Source organism: Mesoplodon mirus, assembly GCF_964341445.2.
Source record: "Mesoplodon mirus genome assembly, chromosome: 9".
In the NCBI taxonomy this organism is placed as follows: domain Eukaryota; kingdom Metazoa; phylum Chordata; class Mammalia; order Artiodactyla; family Ziphiidae; genus Mesoplodon; species Mesoplodon mirus.
Window position 1 is genome coordinate 22,908,021 of NC_138985.1, and position 14,659 is coordinate 22,922,679.

The window sequence follows — 14,659 nt, forward strand, 5'->3', positions numbered from 1 at the left end:
CGTATATTTTAGCATGCGTGTGCAGACACACACACACACACACACACACACACACACACAACTAGGGAATGCTTCAGAGAGAAGATGGCATTAAACTTATCTTAAAACGGTAACTGGGTGTTTTCTGGACAGTGGGTAGAGATGGTTACAGGTGGCAGGAGGGGTTGGTTGGGAAGGAATGTGTTGCCATGCTAAGGGGTTTACTTTATCTTCATGCAATGAAGGGGAATACTGAAACATTTAAGTGTTTCAGAATGAAACGCTTAGATTGCACTTCAGAAAAACAACTCTGGCAGTTATTGGACATGGACAACACAAAAGACAAGGGAACCAAGTGACAGAAAAAAGATGAAGGTCTTAACTCAAGCATTACAGTGTGGATGGCGATAAAGGGATAGGATTGACTGCTCTGAAAATTTACTGGAAGTAAAATATGCTGAATTGCACTTGGTGATCAGTTTGATTCCAGTGGAAAGGGAGGGAGAAGAAAGAAACAGGAACCCCTGAGCTTAGGTAGGTGGGCACGTGTGCTAGTACTAACAAAGATACGGAAGAGAAGCAAAGGCATGTAGTTTTGGTCTAGTTACGTGCAAGGTCTCAGAATCGAGACGCCCCCTGGACAACTGGAAACAGTGGTCTTGGACTCAGCTATGAGAATGGAACTTGAAACATGGATTTGGGAGGCACTGTATACATACAGTATTTGAAACCTCCAAATATTTAATTTCCCCTCAAAAAGAAAAGAACAAGATAAAAGAGAGCTAAGTCAGTGCTCTAACATCAACCAAGGGCTAGTAGAAGACAAGAGAGGGGTGCTGGGAACTTTAATCACATTATTTCACTTAACCTTCCATTACGGGCTGAACTGTGTCCTTCCCAAATTCTGATGTTTAAGACCTAATCCCTAGTACCTCAGACTATAACTGTATTTGGAGATAGGGTCTTTAAAGGGGTAATTAAAATAAAGCGAGGTCACTGGAGTGGACCCTAATCACATATGACTGGTGCCCTTCTGAGAACAAGACATCAGGACACAGACAGGTCCAGACAGAAGACCAGGTGAAGACACAGGGAGAAGACATTCATCTAAAAGCCAAGGAGAGGGCTTCCCTGGTGGCGCAGTGGTTGGGAGTCCGCCTGCCAATGCAGGGGACACGGGTTCGTGCCCTGCTCCGGGAGGATCCCACATGCTGCGGAGCGGCTGGGCCCGTGAGCCATGGCCACTGAGCCTGTGCGTCCGGAGCCTGTGCTCCGCAACGGGAGAGGCCACAACAGTGAGGGGCCTGCGTATTGCAAAAAACAAACAAACAAAATAAAAAATAAATAAAAAAATAAAAGCCAAGGAGAGAAAGAGGCCACAGAAGAAACCAACTCTGCCGACACCTTGATCTCAAACTTTGTCCCTTGAGAACCCTAGAAAATACATTTCTGTTGTTCAAGCCACCCAGTCTGTGCTACTGTGTTATGGCAGCCCTGGCAAACTAACATACCTTAACAACACATTTGTCTGACAGATGAGGAAATCGAGGCTCAGGGACATTAGTTAACTCGCCAGGTACTGGCAGAGAGATTTCAATCCAGACTGAATGAAGACCTTTCAAATCCAGGCTGAATGAAGATCTTGTTTGCCTCACTGGCTAATGGTGTCATAGAAGCCTGAAAAATGGATGTCAGAGAGGAAGGAGGAAAAAGACAAGAATTCTGGAAACTGAGGCAGCATGGAGATTTAAGAGGGTGTGGTGAACAGGGGCAACGGGAAAAAAAGAGATGAAGCAGAATGAGCACTAAAAATAGGCAAAAGCTTCAACAGTGATGAACAGGGTAAGTGCCTTTCGGGAAGTGGCAGTCAGATGACGATGGAGGAAGACCAAGAAAGTTAAGGCAACTCAGCAAACGGAGCCTCAACAGAGACAGTCACTTCTGAATTTAAACCAGTGCTTGACTCATAGATACAGAGAACTAGTGGTTACCAGTGGGGGGTGGGGGAGGGGCGGGGAAGTGGGAGGCACAAGCTACTTGGCATAAGACAGGCTCCAGGATGTATCGTGTTGTACAACACGGAGTACAGCCAATATTTTCTAATAACTGTAAATGGAAAGTAACCTTTAAAAATACATTAAAATAGGGCTTCCCTGGTGGCGCAGTGGTTGAGAGTCCGCCTGCCGATGCAGGGGACACGGGTTCGTGCCCCAGTCCGGGAAGATCCCACATGCCGCGGAGCGGCTGGGCCCGTGAGCCATGGCCGCTGAGTCTGCGCGTCCGGAGCCTGTGCTCCGCAACAGGAGAGGCCACAACAGTGAGAGGCTCGCGTACCGCAAATAAATAAATAAATAAATAAATAAATAGAAATAAAAAATTTTTTTAAGAGAGTAAATGTTGGGGGCCAAGACGACCCATATAAGAACTTGAACAGGACCATAAAAAAAATAAAACAAATGCTTGACAAATCTGGGTGACAACTAAGGGTGAAAACTAGTACATGCCCAGTTCTCCTTGTACCATCCTTCATAATCCTGATGGTCTTTCTCAAGGATAAAAGGAGACAAGGGTAAGGAAGTGGAAAGTCACATTTCGACAGATTCCTTGACTTATACATTTACTAGTTGCTCAGGTTTTTGTTTTTTTTTAACCTATTCAGAAATATAAGAAAATGGTACTTTATTAAACCCAAAAGAGTATTAGACTAAAAATTTTAAACAAAGGGGGAAAAAAACAATAACTGAACCAAGGCAAACTCCCCAGGGGACCTGCCTCGTGGGTGGCAACACTTTGGAAAGAGACCAGCCTGATGTCTCTGTGGCACAAGACAGCAGAGAGGAAAAGCCTTATAGCCAGTCCTGGCTGTGCTTCCTTCTCTCTCCCTTCTGGAACCTTCTGAGTCCCAAAAGGCCATTGACGAGTTATCCAATTTCCTGTGAAGTTAGGAAGCTGCTGGAAACTGGGACAACACATTTTACCTACAGAAGGGAAGCCTTTCCAGGTTCACTGCTGAGTCATTGACCCTCTCGGGCCTCACACTGCTGCATAGCTGCCTCTGAATTTATACTAAACAAAAGAGCTGTGAGTTTGGAAACCTTTGGCTATGAACAAAAACAGACTGTGGATATGCTAACTGGGTTTTGCTACCCTAAGAAAATCCAATCCACTTACTAAACAGCCATGTCCACGCAAACACAAGTTAGAACAAACACACTCTCGTAAGATCCAGCAATCCCACTCCTGGGCATACACCCAGACAAAACTATAATTCAAAGATACATGCACCCCTGTGTTCATAACAGCACTATTCACAAAAGCCAAGACGTGGAAGCAACCTCAATATCCATCAACAGACGAATGGATAAAGAAGATGTGGTACATATATACAATGGAATACTACTCAGCCATAAAAATGAACGAAATAATGCCATTTGCAACAGCAAAGATGGACCTAGAGATTATCATACTAAGTCAGAAACAGGAAGACAAATACCATATACTATCACCTATTATGTGGAATCTAAAATATGACCCAAATGAACTTATCTACGAAACAGAAACAGACTCACAGACATAGAGAACAGACTTGTGACTGCCAAGGGGGAGGAGGGTGGGGAGGGAGGAATTGGGAGTTTGGGGTTAGCAGATGAAAACTATTACATACAGAACGGATAAACAACAAGGTCCTACTGTATAGCACAGGGAACTATACTCAATGTCCTGTGATAAACCATAAAGGAAAATAATATACATATATATACATTCGTTTTCATAACTGAATCACTTTGCTGTACAGCAGAACTTAACAGAACATTGAAAACCAACTATACTTCAATAAAATAAATTTTTTTAAAAAAGGAATAAACACACTCTTCATCCTCGCCCTCTGCCTGTCCTCACCACTCAATGGTATCACCACCCTCCTGGTTCCCCAGCTTGGACAACTCAGTAATTTTTGACTCATCCCTGCCTTCTGCTGTTCTGCTTCTAATCTTTCTCCAACTCATAGCTGAGTCTTGATTCTAAAGGGTCCGACTGACTCCCTTAGAAAACAGGGGCTCCTCCTCTCGGCAATGACTCTCCAAGGCCACAGTAGCAGAGGGTAGCAGAGAGGGCAGCAAAGGGAGCCGTGGGACTGGGAAAAGCTCTCCAGGTCACACTGCCAGGACCCTGGGTTGCAGCAGGAGGCTTCCTCCTACTTGAGAGCCACAGCCAGCCTTGGCGTTACCACCACCCCTGCCTAAGGCAGTTCCAGCTCCCCCTGACCGCTGACCTTGAGAGCCCCCTGCCTCTGTGCCCTCTCTTCTCCATGCCCCAGGCCCTCCTCTGCATTTCCTCTTGGCTCCCTTCCGGAAACACAGGTCTCATTTCCTGTCGATGGCTTCCCATTTTCTATGAAGTTCACACCCCTCAGCAAGGAAGCAAGGTCCTTCTGGCTGTAACCTTACTTCCCGCTCCTCTCTTCACCAGCCCAAGTTCAGGGCACGTCTACATAGTACGTGTTGAACAAACTCTGCCCGAACTGTCCCACCACCAGAGCTTTGCTCTCACACTGCCAAGAAGGGTTTCTCTTTTACCTGCTCTCCCTAAAATCCTGTTCACTCTTCCTGGCCCAGGTCAAGTGCAATCCCAGTCCTCTCCTCGTAAAGCTTTCTCCTTTATCCCAGGCAAAAGTGAATCTCACTCTCCTCCCTGCCCATGTACATTACCTGAACTTCTGCTATAGCAGTGAGCACATCCTACCTTGTATTGAAAGTTATTTGCAAGTACGTATTTCTCCCCTAGAAGACTGGAGCTTCCGGACAGCGCAGAGCAGGAACATGCTATCTTTAAAATCTAAGGCAGTTTCTTACAAACAGAAGATGACTGAATTCATTTATCCACATATTTAGGCCGTATTTGTAAAGCAATTACTACATGCCAAGCATCAGCATATATAAAAGCAGTCAGGCTCCCATTACACGCCAGGGTGGTAAGATCATTCCTACCCCCAGGGCAGAGGGGTGTGCCACACAACCTATAATGCAGGTGTTATTTTTCTTCCCATTTTACCAGAGAGGAAGGAGAAGCTCTGGCCACACACGCCAGTAAGGGACAGGATGGGGAGTCACACCCAAGTCTGTGCAACCCTGTAGATGTTGCTTTTCACACGTGAACTAGGGGCCCAAAGGATGAGTTCTGCCAACGTGTACCCATTCTTTAGGTCTCAGTTTAATCACCACCTCCTCTGTTTGACTTTCAGCACTTCCGTGCAGAACTTCATCTTTGGCCCATTGTATTCACTTGAATGAGTATTCAACTACAGGATATGTGCCCACCCGACTTTTGGATATAAATGAACTACCCATAAAAGGTAGTTTTACCTTTTAAAAGGAGAAAACGAACAAAGTAAAAGATAGCACCATAAACATTAATAAAGACGATTTTGAGTATTTTTAGGTGTCCCATAACATGAAGGCAACATCCAAAGCTGAGTCTCAATTCTAACTGCTAGGCTGAGCACATGGCCAATGAAGGGACAAGGCGTGGTTTAGGGAAAGTCCTCCCCACCCCTCGCGGGACCAGGTGCCACAGTGTAAACCTTCCCCCCACCCACCCCAACCAGCAACAGCAGGTTCCCGTGGAGGAGCAAGGGGAGGAAGAGCTCAGGCCTGGGGATCAGCAGCCCAGCAGCCCTCCTAGTCACGCTGTGACTTCCACGCCCACCCCTGGCCCTTGGCCGCCCAGGCTTAGGCAGAGGACACAAGTAAGACTTTCATGGCTACCCGCCCACACTGTAAACCTACCCCTGGCACCTCTTCCAAACCTGAGAAGGTATAGATAAGGCCCCCAACTGAAAACGATTCAAAAGTGATTTTAATCTGAGAAGCAATAAGTAAATTATAGGTTTTGTGTGCACCAACATGTACTTTAAGCCATGTGAAGCCTGTCATTTCCAGGCAGCTGCTTAAGAAGAAACAAAGGGACTTTGTACACAGACATTCCCTAGTCCTGGAGTCATTTTACATCTCTCAAAGAAAAAGGATGGGAAAAATCCACGTTGAAGAAGGCAGGCACATTTCTTAAGGAACTCAAAAACCGTTCCCACATATTTTGCAAAACCTTGAAAACTAAAGATAATACACTTCCTTTTCAGTTACCAAAGTCAGCATTAAAACATCAACCCAAGGGAGGAGGGCCTGACTCTCCAGATGTCTTACTATGATTTGGGAGCAAGTCAAAGCTGCCTGTCTCCATGGGGAAATAAACAGATATCTAATTAAAAGTTTACAGTCGAATCATCTTAGAACAGTGGCTCTCTCTACTTACTGCCATGAAGAGAGAGTATCTGTTAAGCGTAGTTCTTCATGCCCATGTTGGAAAGCTGTTCAATTATCCCAATTTATAGCAACAATAATGTTTAGGTTCCCACTGAGGCCAACTCGCAACAGCCATCCATTTTGAAAGGGGAATTTGTGACAAAGTTAGGGATTCCTTACCTTGAAGGTCATGATGAGATGAGTGAAATGGAATTCTGCTTCCAGATCCAGTTGGATAGTTACATTTTCCACGCCTATAGGAGAGTTTTTTGAAAAGACAAAAGGAAACAGCAAGGTAAACAGGAACATCTGTGAACAACTGAGACTATTCTCTTCAAGTATCCTTAGGCTCCGCATAGAAGTTCTCTCTGCAGTCCATCTTAAGCTGAAGATAAGTAATGATAAAACCCTGGCTTGATTCAGGTGATGGAGCACAGCTGAGAATGATTCCTCAGTTGTTCATAAATCATTCTGGAGTTCAACGTATTGAATGTGTTCCCTGGAACAAGACATCTGGCAGAATGTCAGAATGACAGCCTTTAGTTGCTGTCAAGAAAGACATCTTTTGCTTAGAAAAAAAATGAAAAGTCTTCCCAACCCACTAAGCCAAGGGACTCTCAAAGGGGAAACAAGAGGGGGCACTTCCTGTGCACAGTAGGGGTTCAGCTTCGCTGTCTGAAGCCCAGGAACACAATCCTCTTCCAGTCGAAACACAAATATTCCTTTTTTTCTGTGCAGCAGCAAAGAAAACAAATAAGAGTCCACCACGTTTTGTGAGTTACACTCCAATTTAGAAAAACCTATCCCTGATGGAGAAGCCTTTGGGTGCATTTCCACAACTGAGAAACAATGCCAAAGAGACCAAGAATGGGTCAAATAAATAAACTGGCCCAGAACAAATACTAACATCTTCCCTTTCAGGGGAAAGCCTGAACAAACAAATGAGCCTCTGCACTATGCCCTGGGGGTCAATCCACTGGAATTCCAGGGACAGAAAGCACCTCCTCCCCAATCCCTTGGGCCCTCAAGCCTGCCTGTTTAGTGAAGGAGACCTTTCCACATTTCCTGTGCTCCAGAGAGCTTTTGGGGGTCCATCTTCTGAAGCAAAGTAAGTCTTAAATGCAGGAAGACAGGAATGTGTCGGGATGAATCATGTCACAGGCTGGTGTATTTTCAGGAAATCAGTAGACTTTTGAAATAAACTCTCCCACTGGACAACTGCCAAGTCAATTGGGGATGGGGGTTGGGGGGAAGTGGTCACTGGAACGGATATGAGTTAGTTGGAATGTTAAAGAAAAACATAGCCGTGCTAACTAACCTTATCTAACTTATTAGAAAGAAACGAACTACAAACCTACTCTCCGCCTTTCTTTTTGAGGGACAATGTTAGCTAAGCAACTATCTGTCTCTCCTTTCCCAGGCTTTTAAAGACCTGCACTATATGTTTAAAATGAAGAGATAACGAAATAGTGTAAAGTACGAGCAAGACTAGGACCAGTTCTGTAACATAAGAACGTATCCGGCAATGTGGGCTTGAAAAGCACATTCCATTTTAGATTCCTAACCTGATAAAGCACTGCAGGTTTTTTTTTTTTTTAAGTATGGGAAGAAAAATGCACGGAGAAAAGAAATGAGATCATTCTTCTATAGTGTACTTGATTTCTGTCGGACCTAGGGATAAAGCATCATGAGGGGTAAGTTAAAAGTAGCTGCACATTCCAAGACTGTTTCTGGGCCTGAACACTGATAATTTAACACGTCACGTAAAGCTCATCTTGGACAAAATATAAATAGATAAAATCACATTCCTAAAGAAAGTCTTCACTTGTGACCTATCAGACAGCAGAGAGATGAGAGGGGACAGTCACATTCAGTCTGACTTTCTAAAACTAAGTTCCATCCACCTAATCTCATCTGATCTCTTGTGACAGTGACAGTGCCCTCAAACCCCTCTATTTGAAAATCCCTTCTTTCTGGCATTTGGCCTCTTTTGTCCCACAAACTCAAAGCTGTAGAGACTGATTAACTACTGATGTAACCAAGAAAAACCCTACTCTAGAACAATAGCACGTGATGAACTATTTTACTGTCTATCAACTTGATACTGATGTTGAGGCATCCTTCTTCTAATTGTCTTTCGGTCTCACTGGAAAAACGTGGACAGTCAGAAACGTCCCACATTTGTCATAAGCTCTATGTGGTTTCAGAAGTCCCAGGCTTTCTCTGCCCAGGCTTAGATTCACTCTTTGAGAGTCCTTTCTCATAAATGTTGTGTAAAAAGGATCTAATGGTCGGGACTTCCCTGATGGCGCAGTGGTTGAGAATCTGCCTGCCAATGCACGGGACACGGGTTGGAGCCCTGGTCTGGGAAGATCCCGGAGCAACTGGGCCCGTGAGCCACAATTACTGAGCCTGTGCGTCTGGAGCCTGTGCTCCGCAACAAGAGAGGCCGTGATAGTGAGAGGCCCGCGCACAGCGATGAAGAGTGGCCCCCGCCTGCCACAACTAGAGAAAGCCCTCACACAGAAACAAAGACCCAACACAGCCATAAATTAATTAATTAATTTTAAAAAAAGAAGAAAAACATTAAAAAAAAAAAGATCTAATGGTAACATTGTTAATGACAAACACATGAACTCTACCTTTAGTCCTCAAATTTCAGCATTCAAGTTTGAAGCAAATGCAAAACTAATTTGGGCTTAGTTGTACCTCAACAGTAACATCGTATCTGATGAATTTATTAAACCAAAACCCAAGAGGCAAAGAAAGGAAAAACGGTGGGATTCACACACTCACTGGAAAAGCTGACTTGGGGTCATTATCCACGTTGAGTCTGAAAAACTACATCTAGTGTATATTCAGAGTACTATGATTAAATGTTCTCTAGATGGAAGGAAGATGGTGGGTGTCGATTCTGCCCTTTCCTTTGGAGTTGATCAAAATGAAAGATGCTGTTTTGTGGAGGAATAAGGGCCTGAGATGGTGCAGGGCCTTCCCACGCCCTCCCCAGACTGCCCCCGGCCCATGCCCACGCTCCCCAAGGCCTCCTCAGGATGAAGACTATGAAATACTCCTTTGGTCTTGCATGAAAGACTTCTTTCTTATAGGAAGTGCATACTTCAGGAAGAAGGATTGGATTTTACCAAGAGAAGTTAGTGCTTCAGGCAGTAAATCTGTCAAAGGCCATAATTCCAGGATAGAGAAACCAATCGTAATTACAAACACCCAGTAGCCCGTAAACCCCTTCCAGGTGACCAATCACACTCCTTAGAACTTATCCCCATACCAACCACATACCATTTTCGGATTGCCACCAGATCTTAAGACGGTTTGGAGCAAATGTCGTGACCACATTTTCAATGAGATGACTGTCAGGGTTCAGGGTTTCATGATAAGGATCTTGTGAATTGCATATGAAGCATTTTTTGTCCTCCTGAAAGCAAAGTCAGCTCTATGAGTCTAGGAAGCAATCGCGCGCGCGTGCACGCACACACACACACCAAAATCAAGCCCACAATACCAAAACCCAACCTACTTGCTTCAAGAAAAATGCATGTGCCAAAATTACTTAAATGGCCTGTCATATGTCTTTCACTTTTTAACTTAACTGAGTATGAAATACTCCTGAAATTTTCCTCTTCTCTTGCAACTTCAAGGTCAGAAGTAGAAGGCATTGTTTCCACAAGCTATTAATTTAATCAAAATGAAACTTCTAGGCTTAAGTCTTAATCTCAGTGAATAGCTGGAGAAGTTTACTCTTGCAGCAAACTGCAGAGGAGGTTTTAGAGAATTTTTGCTGACATAAAGCAAACTGAAAATAAAAAGAGAACAGTTCAATTGGCCTGATTTTCGAAAACCTATATAAAGCAGAAACCAAGTATTAGGCAGACGTATTTAAGAAGCTTTGGGAACTACAGATAAAGATTTCTTAGCTTCTTCTCTGCCCCAGCAGTGAATTCGCAGTGGCAGCGAGCAGGCTAGCCTACAAACTGCTCAGAATATCCAGGAAGAGGACACCAGACTCTCATGTTGGGAGCACTGAAAACTGGGACCAATTCAAAGAACACCAAATTGGACCCGAACTGAAAATATACTTTAGGTTTTAGAGTAGCTTTGAACTTCTCTCTTCTCATTTTCCTTTTCCCTAAAATGGGGGTCACAGCCAAAAGAGCCCTCTTTGCACTCCATCACCGTGAATTATAAACAGTGTCACTTAAAGTTCCCTTTTCCACATAAGGCTTTCCTAAGATTTTCTGAAATGCATATTATTCTTAGCTCTGAAAGTGACACTGAGATGGAAATCTATAGAGACCCACACACATCTTACAAACATTTAAGCAAGGGTGGTATTCTTATAAGGACAGTATCAACTGCCTGTACTTTTTATGTTTGTATTTATTTAGCTAGCTATTACTTATCACCTTCCTCCCAAAAGGATTTAGAGACTGGCAAGATGTACCAACTAGAAAATAGAAGCCAGAAGTCAGGAATACAATGGGACCCTAGACAAAATACTTACGCTTCCTACCTCAATTTTTGACCTGTTCAACGTCTGAGAGAAGTACACACCCAGTACCTTTCTTTAGGCTCTAATATCTGTGAAGACTGCTCCACAATTTCATGGCTAATCACATAAACCAGGGAGTCTGGCTCTACTTGCTTTTAAGGCAAAGAGTCCAATTCTCATTCTGGTCAAAGCTGGTTTCAGGACCTGGTGATTCATTTACAGGATGTCCTGGCCTTGGGGGTAAATGTTAGCATAATATTTTAGGTAAAATTTACATGTTAATATTAGAAAAGGTAACATCAACTGCCTTCAGTAACTTGTAGCCAAGGAAACTAATACTGGAGAACAATTACCAGAACTTAAAAAAAAGTTTAATTACAGCCTCCCTTCTAATCAGGAGGAAGCAGTCTAGACATCTCCGTATAAAGCTGGAAGCAAGTAAGTGGAATCCACTTTACCACATTCCTTTGGTTTAATTTATCGGGTCTCCAGAACGGGCTCTCCTTCTGCTTTGTAAACGTGACTCCACTTGAAGGCATCTGCCTGCAAACCACACGGTATTCTGACCCACTCCTGAAGGGCAGATCTGCAGGTGGGTGCAGTGACCAAGTTTAGAGCAAGTGGCTTGGCACTTACCCTGCGCAGGAGACTAAGCCCTTATGCTGTCTTTAGAGGCCAGAGATACCTGCCTCCCTTTTCAAAACCAAGGAAAGGGATTCTGATTCTGGGTGGTTTATGCTTTGTGTCTTCTTTTAAAATTAGTTTTATTAAAAACGTGACCTTTGGGGCTTCCCTGGTGGCGCAGTGGTTGAGAGTCCGCCTGCCGATGCAGGGGACACGGGTTCGTGCCCCGGTCCGGGAAGATCCCACATGCCACGGAGCGGCTGGGCCCGTGAGCCATGGCCGCTAAGCCTGCGCGTCCAGAGCCTGTGCTCCGCATCCAGAGAGGCCACAACAGTGAGAGGCCGGCGTACCGCAAAAAACAAAAACAAGAACAAAAAACAAAAAACGTGACCTTTGAAAGCTAGGATCTGGGTCTACTTTTAGAAACAGATAACACTCGGAAATTTCATTTTGGTCCTCCTCTATCAGGTACCATGGCAACCAGGGCATTTTGAAAAAGCAAGCATCTGATTCTCCTATCTAACAGAAGTAGATGGGAACAGCACCAAATGAGGAGACAAAAACATTGGAGTGTTTTTCTCCATGACGGGAGTGACCTTGCAAGGTGTCTGTCAGTGCTGGAATACTCTTTATCCAAGTGAAAGATTTGGGAAAAGCCCAAGATCACCACTCAGTATATAAAAAAGAAGAGGTTAAACCACCTTTTATATACATTTCCAAAGAGAAAAGGATTAAAAAACAAACCAAACCAACAAACAAAAAAAGAGACATGGGTTTTTTAGACGCCTGGGTCTTTTGGAGGTCAGGGCTTGGGGGCAGGGGCCACCAGATCTGTCTGCAGCCCTGCCTTTCCACACTGACTGTGGCCGCGGCAGGAAATGTTTGGCGGATACAACTGTGCAAACTGTGAGCCACCACAGTGCAAAAGGGTGAGAGCTACCAGCCTAATCCCGGGACTCCCTGGCTGCGGCGCTTCCTATCTGGATCGCTGGCAGGATGCGGAGTCCCCTGGGCCTTCCCCTTCGGTCTGGACTGGAGGCGGCGCGCGCAGACCCTGGAGCCATCTCTTCTCTCACCTGGAGGTGGCTGACGATACAGTAAGGCTCGGGTTTGTACAGCCCGCAGGTCGAGGTCACCGAGAGCTTCTGGGCTCGGCCGATGAGAAGGTCGCCGGTGGCCGGGTAGCAGCTGCCCTCGGCGCAGCCGTAGCTGAACTCGGGTTCTTGAGCACTCACTTGGGCTCCGCACAGGGCTGTGGAAAGGGTCAGGCGACAGGGTAGGGCACAAGCAGGGAGCGGGCCCCAGCAAAGGGAATAAGCAGGGGCGGGGAGAGAGTAGATTCAGTAAAAAAGCAGGATACACAGAAAAGAGACACAATGGGGAGATGAGCGAGGCCGGGAAGGCAGGACGTGGAGAGGAGGATTCAGACAGAAACAGAGACGCCAAGTTTGTCCAGAGCCGAGAGCATCACTCCCAGGAAACCCACCTACACTCGTGCCCACCCTAATCTGCCCGGCAAGCAGATCCGGGCACTTCGACATGCCTGGACCTGGGCGCAGGGAGGCAGGTGGCCAAACGCCGCACACCCGTACTCGCGCACGTGTGTCTGTGAACCCGCATGCACGCGGCAGCGTGTGTATGCTCGGCGTGACAGCGCGAGTGTGTGCGCGGAAATCTGTGAGCGTGCGGGCGCGTGAGTGTGTGTGCATGCACGCTCGGAGGACGCGGGCGCTTCGCCGGGCGACAGGGGATGGTGGGGCTCGCGGGGGACGCCACTCTCCCGAGCGAGGGGCCGGTGGACAGTCCCTGCGGCTTTGGATTGGCTTCAACAATTCGTCATTCCGGGGACGCTCCCGGTCCAGCTGTTTCTGGCGCCATCCGGGGGCAAACAGCGATGGTTAATTAAAGCCACATGGCCCCAATCTGTTCCCAGGACGAAGCCTGCGCTCAGCTCGGGGCACTTTCCCGGAAAATGGGCTCCCGGCGAGCCCTCCACCCCAATAAGCCCGACCCCAGCGACGGACAGACCCACCGAGAAAGGGCCGGAGATGCAAATCCCAGAGAGGCAGCCGCGGGAGCACCCGGAGCTCTGGCACAGCCCCCCGCGATGCAGTCGCCTGCGATCCTCGCACGCCGTCCCCGGCTACCACCCAGGGCGCTGGCGTTTAATCCCAGCGCAGAATTTCCACCGGGCCCCTCTCCCGAACCCCCAGGCTCCCCCGAAGCTGGGACCAAGGGCTTGGTTTATTCTTTCTCCGCGTCCAAGCCCACGCCCTTCCCCCACCGTTTTCTCGGAATTACCTAAGAAACTGAACGCGAACATCTGGAGCCGCCCCATGGCCAGTCCCTGCAGCCGAGGGGACACAGCAGAGGAGGGCAGGACACGGCCGCCGAGCCGCCGGCTCTTTTCCGCCGTCTTCCTTTCTGGAGAGGGGGAGAGGAAAAAAAAGGCAAATATTCAGGGAGAGAAGAGGGGCCCTCGCATTTCCTGCCGCTCCCACGGAAGCGGGGGGATGGGGAGGGAAAAATCGCGCCGCCACTTTGTTCTCCTCACCCGGCGGGGCGAGCACTCTCCCGGCTCCTGGCAGCCCCGGAGCCCAAAGAAGGGAATTAGAAAGTTTCGCCCTGGGAGGAACCGAGGGTGGCGCCTCTGCTCATGCGCACTCGGGGAGCCGGGGCGGAGGGGGCGGGCGGCGGGCGGCCCCGACTTGGCGGGGAGGGGGTGAGGGCCAGGTCCAACCCTCCCCCGGCGCCTCTTTTGTTTTAAGGCCGCATCTGTGGACGCGGCGGGGCTGTGGCTCTTAACATTCCCTGCGCAAAGCTGCGGGGCGACCGCCGGGTGCGCGTCCCGAGGTGCGCAGGGCTGGGGCGGGAGGTGCTCGGATCGCAGGCTAGGAGGCGGGTCGGGACCCAAGGCGAGCTCCTGCATTTACATTTGTAAGCAGTGAGTCACGAAGAGGTGCCCAAGGCTATAAACTCTGGCACCCAGCGCTCCAGGAGGGCCGGTTAAACCCTTTAGAAAGAGGGTCGACCTGGCAGGTTTGCTCCTCAGAAAGCAGGGAAGGCCCCTGTATTGCTGAGCCCGGGCTGGGCGCCACCTCTGATGTCTTCATTCGAAGGAAGGAAAGTGCTCTTCGGTCGGCTGCCTTTGCGCACCAGCTCGGGACCTGCCTGGAGTCCCTGCTACCCAGGTGGCCACAGCATTGAATTACCCATCTAATTCTTTTTTTTTTTTTTAATCTACTTCTTA

At 47.3% G+C, this 14,659-nt stretch overlaps 1 protein-coding gene across 3 annotated transcripts in view; it reads right to left on the minus strand.

Annotated features, from left to right (window-relative positions):
- Positions 1-14,070, minus strand: part of LAMB1 (laminin subunit beta 1) — a 75,138-nt gene extending 61,068 nt beyond the window's left edge. For 2 of the 3 annotated variants that reach the window (XM_082632995.1, XM_082632993.1), the window contains exons 1-5: positions 13,944-14,050; positions 13,711-13,833; positions 12,486-12,661; positions 9,576-9,711; positions 6,459-6,532 (exon numbers count right to left, since the gene is read on the minus strand). In XM_082632995.1, the coding sequence (XP_082489121.1) occupies positions 6,459-6,532; positions 9,576-9,711; positions 12,486-12,661; positions 13,711-13,747 (423 nt within the window). In that variant the 5' untranslated portion in view covers positions 13,748-13,833; positions 13,944-14,050. Of the gene's footprint in view, positions 1-6,458; positions 6,533-9,575; positions 9,712-12,485; positions 12,662-13,710; positions 13,834-13,943 lie in introns of all 3 variants that reach the window. The other variant, XM_082632994.1, reaches the window with a different exon arrangement.
- Positions 14,071-14,659: the final 589 nt, after the last annotated feature.